This window comes from Cotesia glomerata, linkage group LG3 (assembly GCF_020080835.1).
Source record: "Cotesia glomerata isolate CgM1 linkage group LG3, MPM_Cglom_v2.3, whole genome shotgun sequence".
Taxonomy (NCBI): Eukaryota; Metazoa; Arthropoda; class Insecta; order Hymenoptera; family Braconidae; genus Cotesia; species Cotesia glomerata.
In genome coordinates this window covers 2,751,756-2,764,257 of record NC_058160.1, presented here as the reverse complement: position 1 = coordinate 2,764,257, position 12,502 = coordinate 2,751,756, and the positions used below count along the sequence as shown (strand labels likewise).

Below are 12,502 nucleotides of genomic sequence, written 5' to 3'. Positions count from 1 at the left end.
ACTTTGTAAATATTGACGTTGCTTGTATTAAAAATTTACTAACTTTATTTTATACTTTTTACACATCATAAGATCATTTTTTAGGTACGAAATGATAAATATTAAAGTCTGAATTCTTAACTATTATACTTTAACATTTCAGACATTTACATAGCGAATATTACTGTTTGAAATAGTATTTTCTACCATGTTAAGAGTAAATTGTAACGTTTAAATGGTAAATATTATAAAGTGAATAATAAAATCACGATTTTACTGTTTGAAATGGTAAGTTTTAGCAGTTGATCATTACTTATTATTAGGGTCAGGACTTTCGCAGTTGTTTAAATGAGCACTCATATGTTTGACCTCAAATTTGAACAAAGAAAAAACGTCAACTTCCTGGCCCTGCTTATTATAAATCGACTGTTATTTATTACAGTTTACTTTTTTCCGTGTAAGAATTGTGACACTACTAGCTCGCCAAATGGCAATCCCATATCTTTTAGTACTCCTGATCGCCAACAGATGTGGCTATACGTAACTTTTCTTTCATGCTTTTAAATTGAACTTTTTTACATTATTGATAATTATTGAAAATATATTTCTTTTTCTGAAGAATTGGTTGAATTGATCAAAGGCAAATACGTCATTAGAGGAAGGGGAAGGCAGATATTGATATTCTTTTGTCAAAAAGTTCATAAATTTAAACCATTTATTTTAACAAATTTTTGAGCTTTAGTGGACGTTTCCTATAAAATATATAATAATATTTATAATTTATGCCTGATAAGAAGATTGACCATATGCCAGATCAATAAAATTTTTACAGATTCTATTTTTGTAATGAGTCAAAAATTTTTTTAATTTGTTCTTTAAATTATTTTTTAAATATTATTTAGATATAAATCTTCAATAAAATACCAAAGAGAAGGCTTTTAATGTACCCAAACATTTAAGAAAAATAAATCTTGCTTAAAAAAAAAAAAATCTAAAACAAAATGTGAAAATGTCGCTTAACAAAAATAATTGGCCCGCAGGATGTACCGAGTTTAGAAAAGTAAAATAATAGGTAGTTAACGTAAGAATGTGGAGAGTAACAGTACAGAGTTTATAAGGGGGTGGCAAAAGACGTGGCAGGAATAAAAATGGGGTGTTTATAAGCGAGTGTCCAATGTATCACGTTATATTTACATACACCCTTATTTCCAGTCCTCGCATAAGTTATTATGTATATATATATGTAGCGTACACCGCGAGTTGGTAGTTTTTGTCCGCCAAAGTCACCCCCATCCTCGACATACTCTTACACACTCATCCCTCACCCTTGGCCCTTATCACCCGACACCCCTCGGATATATCCTGGTTTCCATATTCCGGCCCTCCAATGCATACAACTGATATAATAAAAATTAAATATGATACTTGAAGCTACTAGGTAGCAGCAGTAACGCAGCAACAGCAACTCTACGCCATTTCCCTTTCTTTCCTCCGATCCCATTCTCCATCTTCTTTCTTCCTCTCGTCTTTGCTCGCTACGAGCATAAATAAAAAAAGTTTGTTCGGTACTTCTACCCTCGACAATTTTATTTTATTATTATATATTTTTTCTTTTATTTCACCTTTTTTATAAAAACTTATCCCGGTACACAAGAGATTTTAACTTTAGTCCTTCGTGAAATACAGTAATCACTTTCGATTATTTAGCTCGTAAATCACGGATAAATATTATTTTTTATTTCACTGACGCCGAAAAAATAATAGTAAATTAAAAAAGTTATTTTTTAGTTTTAATTAGCCGGGTCTTGAGGCGTGTGTGGATGAAAGGGTTAAGTGTTACGTGGAGTGTGACTATACTAAGCTCGGTGTCGTCAGTTAAGTAAGAGAACGATTTAATGGCAGTTTAGGGAACGCTTAAGTGCTTGTCAAGGATTAAATCAAGATTAAGAGCAAGATCCTTCTCTTGTACACTCCTGCAACACACCCTTTACTTCAGTCACCTCGAAATCACAACCGGAGATCGGGCTGAGTAGAATGGCTAGTCTAGCTAAGATACCTAGCTTAGTTGTTACTTGTACTCTCTCAACCTCTTAACTAAATTAGACTGATTACTCCCGGGTAATTTACTTCTTTGTTTTTTTTTTTTACATTTGTTTTCAGTTACACTTTGCACTCTCAGCTTTTAATTTGATTTTTGTTAATACGCTTTTAATTTATTCTTTTTTTTTTTACTATTTTTGGAGCTTAATAATTACTAATTGAATAAGTTGAAGAAATACTAGAAAAAAAAAAAAGTTACTTGCTTCAAGAAAATTATTTTGAAGAAAATCGGTTGTTCTGATTCAAAAATTTTTTGTCTTAAAATTCGTAGAAAAATTCTACTTCAGATAAAGGATATAATTAAATTAGATATTAAAAAACATTATTCGACAAAATTAACAATTATTTCGTTTTTTTGTTAATAATTTCATATTTTTGCTTTATTTTACAATGATAAAAAAATAATATAAAATATTTTGTTTGAACTTATTCTAAAAAGTATTTAAGTTTTATTTTCGATCGGAAAGAAAATAAAATAAATCGGAGCATTATTGGTATTTTTGAAACAAATCAAAGTCGGCATGTAATTGACTAGTTTTTTTTTAATGTATAAAAATGAAAATTAACGATTAAGGAAGTCCTTTCGCTCCAGTTGAGTCACAACAACTGTAATAGTCAATATTCGATAAATTAAAATAAAAAACCCATAAAAATTCATAAAATTAAAAAATAAATAGTATGAGGCATTAATCAGTGAAATTTTGAAAATTAAAAAAAAAATAATTAAATACAAAAATTAATTTGACTCTTGTAAATCAGCTGTTAGTAACCTGTCCGTGATTTGGCAACGCTATATATCGGTTGTTTACAGTTTCATTTGCACAATACAGCCTTAACCATGTTTAAGTTTTTGTAGTCAATGTAAATAAATAAATTAATTAAAAATGTTTAGTCATAAAACCATAACATTTTAATGTCTCATGACAAGAATGCTAGTATTTTTTAATTATTGTTTTATTTTTCAATTATGAAATATGAAAATTTGTCAACAATAAATTAATTAATAAGTATGTATGAAAAACATAAGTGCGTTAAAGTTTAGTTTGAATTTATTGAATGGTCTGAAGCCCGCGCACTATGCAACGTTGCCAAATGTTTTGACGCCATTTAAATGTAGGTTACTCAAAAATTTTCTGTGATTTTATAATTTTAATTTCTCCGTAAATTCCACGGCAACCTATATATTTTATTGCAAAAAATGAAACCTGAATATTTCGAAAACCTTATTTTGAGTTTTTTTTTACCCCATCTAATCGGTGGTTAATGCCATAATTCGAGAAAGTTGTTAAGGTCTGACTTTCTCGTAAGACTCGGAAAAAATACTAACATTTTTAGAAATTTTTTTTTCAAAAATTTGCACGGTGAAGAATAATTTAAACTTCACTGGTAGATAAATAAGGAATTTAACTATTAGATAAAACTTAATTTTATGCATAATCTAATATTTTTTATTTAACATTGATGGCGAAAGGACCTCCTTAATCAATAGTTTTATAATTAATATAAATTTAAGTCCAATAACACAAACCTGGTGTGTTAATAAGTTGCGAAAATTCAAAGGATTTTAGTCAAAATTTAATGATGTTTCTACAAGTGAATAAAACATAAGAATGAGTAAATCTTACATTCCAATGATAGTTGAATTAAATTATTACGAATGAAGATAACTATTTCTAAACAAGAGTGATATTTTGAACAAAATATTTTTCTTGAATCAAATATTTTTTTTCTCAGTGTATAAATAAAAATTGATTTAAAAATAAACACAAGTATCATATTTGCCTGCTTATAACAAAAATAATTTATGGATTGAAGAAAAAAACAAATTGAAGCAGGTGCGAATTATTTATAAAAAAAACTACTTGCTCAAGTGTTATTGAAAAAAAAAAAAAAAAAAAAAAGTAGATATGATAGATTATTTACGACCGGGAGTATAAACAATTGTAATTAAAAATATTATAAATTATCGAATTTAAAGATAACCGACGTAAGTAACATTGCGTAGTTCAATACACACATAATAAAATAAAATAATAAAATATAAAGTATTAAGTATTTCTTCTCGGTTCTCTCCAATGTTTAGTTTCTCTATACGCCTATACACAACCACACAAAACTGAACAAAACAATTTGCTCTAAAGCAAACACCGGCATCCGGTTTACTTGTGAATAAACAACACATTTATTTTTAGAGGCTACATATACAATATACACTGATTCGATGTGATGCGAGTAGAGCCGCCTTTACTTTACTTCGACCACATTAATACATTTCATTTGCTTTGCTCTATACTACAGAACTATTCTCCATCTCTACCAACTCTGCTCGTCCCTCACTTAATTCTCAATCTTTTTTTCCTCACTATCGCTTTCTCACTCTCTACCTACGCTACACTATTTACCGAGACAACTCCGCACTATGCCACGCTGTTAAAAATAATAAAAAACACGAGGTAAATAAACAAAATAAATAAGTTAAATTAAATTTACTTTTAGAGGAAAACTTTTTTTTCCCATACATTACTTGTGAATTGTAATTGTCATTATTATTATTGTAATTATTTGCGGACATTTGACCTCGCGAACAGCACATTAAATTTAGATCGATAATTACATTCTTAATTTTTATAATCTTTATTCATAAACTCCCAGCAGACACCTGACATTTTAATGAAATTATTCAATCCTCATTTTCATTTTACTAATTTTTTAATGGATTATTTTCTAATAAAAAATATTCAACTAAATGTCTTATAATTATTTTATTAGTGACATTTTTGAAAGAGTTATGTGCCCTTACAATTTTTTTTTTCTTTATAGAGTTAATTTATAATTTTTCGATGTTGAAATAATCAATTTTATAATTATGGAAATTGAATTAATAATAATTTAATAGAAAGTGCTATAATGAGGTATCGTGATATTTTTCATTTAAATTATGTAATTATTATTGAGGATAGGCACGGTTGCTAGCAAGGATCAGGAATTTTTATATGAAATTTTTCTTAGCTTAGATGATAACTATTATGTTTGTGATGATAACTGTTATCATCTCTCAATTATTCGCATTATAAATATCTTGTTAGAGATTATAAAGCTTATAGTAAAATTGACGACTGTATATTTTAAATTTTATGAGTGAATTCTGATAAACAATATTAATATTACACGGAGAGAAAAATATGGAAATCATTCCTATAATTTTAATGAAATGTTTTCCTATACCATTTTAGAAGCGATTACTTAAATTATGGGAATTGTACCCATAACTTTTGAGAAATGTTACTATAATTATGGGAATGGTTCCTATAATTATAGGAACGATACCTATAATTATAACTGTAATATCGGCATGATTCTCATAAGATATAGGAACCATTCCTATAATAGTATAGGAACCATTCCTATAATAATATGGGAACCATTCCCATAATATTATACTGATGATGCCTAATAATATTGAAATATTTATCATGACAACTCAAGTTATTTGTGACTTCGATGACCACTTTGAAGCATTTGAAATTATTAGTAATTTCGATCATTTTACTTGCTTCTCAATAAGATCATTTGAAATATGTAAAATAAGTAATATTGTTCTTATAAATAATAAAAGTTACATACCCAAAAGGTGGATTTAATAAATATTCAACGTATGATTGTAAATAAATAATTTGTTTTAAAAATAAAATGAAATTGTAAAAATAAACAATGAATTTCCATATCTACTTTGCTCCTCTAATTGTATAGTGAGAAAATATCCCTTTTATTAGAGAAACTTTAGAATTGCTAAAATATTTTTCAATATTATCTAACACAATAATAACTGAGTTGGAATAAAAAATTTAAGATTAAGTACACACGTAAATAAAAATTATGAAAAAGAAATTTTTTCACTCTAGTGAAAAATCAATTTTTATTTACAAAAAAAAATATATTAGCAAAAAAATATATAATAATTACTTTATATTTTTGACGTGATTGCTTCATTATTATGAACATAAACATTTTTCTATTATTATTTGCCTCATTCCCGTAATATTATAGGAATGGTCTCTATAATATTATAGGAACCATTCCTTTAATAATATAGGGACCATTCCTATAATATTATAGGAACCATTCCCATAATATATTGAAGCTATTCCATTATTGTATAGGAATGTTTACAGTAAACTATGTGTATGGTTCCCATATTGAGCATCTTATTGATACCTGATAATTTTTGGAAAGGTTCCTATAAATTTCTCTCCGTGTAGATAATAATGTTTATAATATTGATGATGTTTATAAATATTTTCAAAAATAAAATTATACAACTGTTTTTAATATAAGGAGTTGTAAATTAATTTAAACACTAATAAAAATGTTAACTTCATTCAATAAAAAAAATCTTGTATACCATTTTGAAGAAAATGATTTTCTTGAATCGAGAGAAAAAATTTTTGAGACAAGAAAAATTTACCTAAATCAAGAATAATTTCTTGACTCAAGAATTTTTTTTCTTGATGCAAAAAACTTAATTTCTTCGAAATGGTATTCTTGGGTCAAGATTTTTTCTCTTGAGTCAAGTTATTTTTTTTATCAGTGAAGGCTTGGTAGATACTTTAATTGAGGTTGATTATTTAATAACCTAAGAAGTGTTAATTCCTATCAAGTTAAATTAAAAAAGCTCTACACTAACTAGATAACAATTTTTACTATTCTATTTTTACTATAAAAAAATTCTAAACTTCCGCTTAGCTGTTACGATTTAAAAAAAAAAAGAAACTAGTTATTGTTATTGTTCTGTTGTCCGTACGTAAAACATAACACAAACGTGTTGTCATGAGCATGCTTGGAAGCTTTTATATTGTTTATCGGGACGTTTACGCCTCGTTTTACTTTAGTGCAGCATCTGTAAATCCCGTCGACAAACACCGCACATGTAATCACAGCGTCACAGCTGCGTGTGGCTCCAGATTTCCTGCGCTGTAACCCTTTTTTCTGAGTACAGCTACCGTCAATCATTCAATCATTTTTATTATTACAGATAAAAAATTTAAAAATATGAATGAATTATAAGCGATATTATTTATAAAAATTGATTGAGGCAATTACTCGAAAATTGGAAAGCACACTCTGTAAAAAATGACTCTTACTCTACTACACACTTTGACGGTTGACGTGAGGAATTTTAAACGTCCCCTTGTGTGTACAAGACGACGTCTTACGTTTCACGTACCTGAGAATTCTCCGCGTAAATTGAGATACAAACCGCAATCAGAGAAAGAAAATAAATTTTAAAATTTACTTACATCCGATCTAATAATCGGCGACATGGAAAAAATTTATGAATAAAACTGGTGGATGGTAGAGCGGTGAATTATTTTGTGACTGGGTAAATATAATAAATTGAGTATACATATATATACTCCCAGTCTCAATGTAATCCCAGTCATTATTTACTCACGATTCACGAGTACGAGTAACGTGAAAATTGATAAGCTTCTGTGAGCTTTTGTATACCATTTATTAATGCTTTTAATTACTAAAACCGATCGCAAATATATTTGATACCTCATTTAATTTTTATCTGATCATTTAGATCGACTATCCTTTCTATTCATTTACTATTTGCGTTTTGTCCGACATTCACTAATTTATTATTGTCATTACTAAATCAATATTACGTTTGTTCAACTTCTTCGAACAATACGATAATTAATCATTAATTTATATTCAATTTTAATTTTCTACTCCGAAAAAATACCTGGTTTAAGAAAAATATTCTCTATGAAATTTTATTTTTTTTTTTTTTGAGATAGTTAGTTTGAATTAATTCAAAAAATTCACTCAAGAATTAAGAAAATGAAACTCGAGGATACCAAGATGAAATTCTTGGCCACATAATTTTATTTTCAAATAAAACATTTTATTATTTTAAAACAAAATAGTTTACATAGAAAAATTCTCTACTCAAAAAAAAATTTTTTTCAATCAAGAAAAATTCTTCTTGTACTAAAACAACTTTGATTCTAATCAAAATTTCTTTCGGTTCAAATAAACTTTACTTGAATCAAAAATTATTCTGTTTGCTTCAAAGCAATAAAAATCTTCAAAAATTAATTTTAATGAATTATTTTTCCTTTTGAATAAAGTCAATTTGTCAGTGTATAAAATTCTTAAAAAAGAAAGAAAATATTTTTCATTTTAAAGAATAATTTTTTTTTGGACTTATCTCTTAAATTAGAAAATAATTTTCAAAACGAGAAATTTTTGACTCAAAATAATTTCATTCTCAAATTAATAATATTACTCTTGAATCAAGTATCATTTTTTATTCCAGTGTACAATAAGGGAAGAAATAGTTTTATAGTTAGAATCTTATTTCACTAGAAATAGATTTCCTTTATATATAATACATCTGAAAAAAAAAAAAAAATTTTAACACCCTCATCCACTCAGTCTTACATTATTAACAGAAACTATTCTTACCGCAGTTAAATTTAATGATCAAATAAGCATATAAAGAATCATTAAAATTCGATCAAAAAAAAGATACACACCCCTCAGATCTTATAGGTGTTCTATTACCGAATAATAAAAAAAACATGGATATATAAAGTTTGCGAACTAAAAGTATACTGTATGAAGTATAAAGTATAAAAACTTTAATCCAACAGTTTAAAACAACATAATTTGATAATAATACAAAAGTTACTCTTAGTTCATGCAATCTATCAATAATTTATAGATTTCTAACAATAGCTCTAGCTCTAACGTTATATTTTCATGTATAATTAAATGTCTACTTATATACTACACATATGAAACACGTCCATATTACTTGAGCTAATCGATCGCCCCCAATCGATACATTTTCTAGCAAGCTTCTCACTACTCGTATAATGCCAATATAAATAAATAAATAAATAATAGTAGAGAAAAATAATGTGTCAAAGATATGAAACATCCCGAGAAAAGGGTATACATACATTTCATATATTGTATGACATATGTCAGTTACTTATAAATATCGTCTTATGTATCAAAGTCTCTGAAAGAAGGGCTATCGTATGTTTGCAACTATTTGCATGTGAGAGTATATAGCGTGCAGCTGGACATACAACACTTTTTGTGTAAACGTCTATGTGTGGGTGTCTATGTGTATGTGTCTAATAGAGATGGAAATGGTAACTTTAGTAGTATAACAAGGAGAGGACACGTAAATATATACAGAAGTACAAATAAAAGTAATATGATGGGGCAAACAAAACATGCAAATAACAGCATGCTGAGTACTGACAAACTCTGACCTCTTCACTTGTAAACGGACAACATCAAGGATAAGTACAACTACTTCTATACTACTGTTATGTGTGCTAGGTAGTGTGATAATGATAACCGATGCGCAAAATCCTTTTGACATAAGTATTATTTTGTCTACAGTGACAAATGAGAAATAAACATCTCCTTTGTTATTAAGCTCAGCAAACGGAAATATTTATAAATATTTATGGTTCTTTTTTAGTTACATTTTGTACCTGAGAAAATTTTTTATATGGTTAAATGGACTTATGTAATTTTTGATATTCTCTTTCTATAATTTTTGCACGCCTCATATATACATCTGCCCAATTTTAAAACACAGTAACTGCAAAATTTTTATACCTGATTTTTTTTAGTATTGCTGCATTTTTTATAACTTTTAGACCTTAATTTCAAGTATTTTTTCTTGAAAATATTTATATTCAAGTATTTTCTATTCATAAATCAAATTTTTTATCAATTTGGTACGCAAAATTTTTTTTAATAAGAAAATTTAAAAAAAATCTTAAAATTATCAGTTACTGTGTTTTAAAATTGGGCAGCCGTATAATTCATGTAAATTATAATACTATCAATTAATTGTACATTTAAATTTTCTACGCACTGAAAAAAAATGTTAAGTCAAGAAAAATATTATCTTTAAAATTTATTATCACTTTTCATTATTTCAATATATTGCACGCCTCATAAGCGAAGCGTTGAGGTTGTGCTCTACTCTCGACATTTCAAAAAAAGCAGTTTTCTCGAAACTGAAATTGATTTTTGTTATTTATATCGCACTTACAGGTTAATATGAGTACACTTATATCAAGTCAAATAATTTGTCAGGCACATAAAATATATTTCAATAACAATTTTTTTGTTTAACATTGTAAATAATAACATTAAACATAATCTTTTCTGGACGTCCGTGTATGGATGGGTGTATGTGGCAGGGAAATTGGTCGAAAAAATGATTGTACCGGAATAATTTTTTTTTTATTATCTAAAGTAACACACGACGGATTTTTTCAATTAATATGAGCGTTCAATTCACTGTCGTTAAATTGTTATTTATAAAAAACTAATATATGACTGGATTTTTTTGTATATCTATCTATACATTTTATTATAGTATTTTTTTTCCTTACCTTGGAGTTATGGCACCACTAAACCATAGCCGAGTTTTCTGTTTTTTATTATTTTGCTTTTTATCTTTTATTTTAATCAATTTTATTGTGAAAAATGAGATTATGAGGCGTGTACTTTTGGATTTTCCAACCTTTTTCAAAATTTAACTCGGTAGGAATTAATACTACTTTGATTATTAAATAAACAATTGTAATTGTTTTGTAATTGTAATTGTAATTGTAATTGAAATAAGAATTTCGATAAAAAAAACGACAAGTTTGTTTGCGTCAATAGGTAGGTAGGTAGCATGAATATGTGGGGAAAAATTATTGATTTTAGGGGATAGAGTAAGACACACAAGCTCAGAAAAGATAAAAAATTACAGTGTGTATTAATGCGAGAATTATATTTTAAAAAAGTTGCAAGTCAAGTGCGTCTTCTGCGAGGAGAGCATTGGGAAAGACGAAGTGTTCTCATTATACTGGATGATTTACGAACCTACGGAGATATTCTAGGTTAGAAGTTAAGTTAAAAGAAAAATAAGGCTTATGGGGTGTAAAGTCGCGGGAGAAAGAAGACCAAAATAAAGAGCGAGACCGAGGAGAGAGTTGGGAGGAAAAAAAGGAGGAGTTCTGAGGTAAGACTCGCTCGCCCTACGAATATATTATAAAAAAAATTCGAGCTAAAGAATCGCTGGGAAACTCGTAAATTTATGAAAGTATACAATGACTCTTCCTTCCTTACATTCTTTTTATTATTATTATTATTTTTATTTTTTTCTATTAATTTTATTTTTGTTCTTCTAATTTGGCCGAATCAAAAAAAACATTTTCACAAAACTGTAAAACTATAAATCTTTCTAAAATTTTCTTTATATTTATAAATGTTACAGGGACATATTGGTGAAAGTCCATTCGACACTGGATCTTGGGGCAAAGAACACTTTCAACAAACTTCTTGGCAGCTTAATCCCCGCGGCCATATTCGACCCAGTGTAAGTACTTTAATGAAATACACTTTCAAAAATTATTGTATCGAGTCAAAAATAAATTAGATAAAAAGTTACGAAACACTCAAAATTAATAATGTTTTACCAAAAAAAATTTATTTAAAAAAAAAAGCTCACCAGGATTGACACCTATCCATAGAATAACAATTCTCAGCTCTTCAAGGTTGAAACACTCTGTCATAGTTGTACCGATAGAAAAAAAAACAGGATATGATTATAATTATTATTAAGATAACAGCAAATATTTATTTATACTTATACCGGTATAAACGTTCAACAGAGATGTTTAGTTTATTTAAGTAGTTTGAAATATCTGTTGTCTATTAAATCACCTCTTAACGACCTATTTCGAGGTTTAGAGTCCATAAAGCACGGTTAAATACTCGCTATTCTCACGAGCTTTGCATACCAATTTTCAGTGTTCGGTGCAACAATCTCGCTTTGTACATTATTATTTATATTTATACACAGAGATAATTAAATATTGAAAATTATCATCTAGTTATTGTAGAATTTTTTTAATTTAACTCGATAGGAATTAATTACTTCTTAGGTTATTAAATAAACAATCTCAATTAAAGTATTTACCAACCCTATAATTAAATTTACAATTCTTTATATTAATAACAGCAGTGAAATGTTATTTTCAAAAATATTTATAATTATCATCAATATTATAAACCTTATTATCTAATATTAATATTATTATCTAATTTTAATATTGTTTATCAGAAATCATTCAATAAATTTAAAATTTACAATTGTCAATTTTAATATAAACTTTATAATCTCCAGAATGATATTTATAATACGAATAATTGAGAGATGATAACAGTTATCATCACAAACTATAATAGTTATCATCTAAGCTAAGAAATATTTCATATAAAAAGTCATGATCCTTTCTATTATAGAAACTTCTATTAAATAATTATTACACGGAGAAAAAAGTGTTGCTATTATCACGATACAGTATAGTGATGATCACGATCC

At 27.4% G+C, this 12,502-nt stretch overlaps 1 protein-coding gene across 18 annotated transcripts in view; it reads left to right on the top strand.

The window, feature by feature from the left end:
- Positions 1-12,502, top strand: part of LOC123262111 (forkhead box protein P1-like) — a 237,823-nt gene that overhangs the window by 87,342 nt on the left and 137,979 nt on the right. For all 18 annotated transcript variants that reach the window (XM_044724159.1, XM_044724162.1, XM_044724155.1 and 15 more), the window contains one exon: positions 11,393-11,494. In XM_044724159.1, the coding sequence (XP_044580094.1) occupies positions 11,393-11,494 (102 nt within the window). The remainder of the gene's footprint in view (positions 1-11,392; positions 11,495-12,502) is intronic.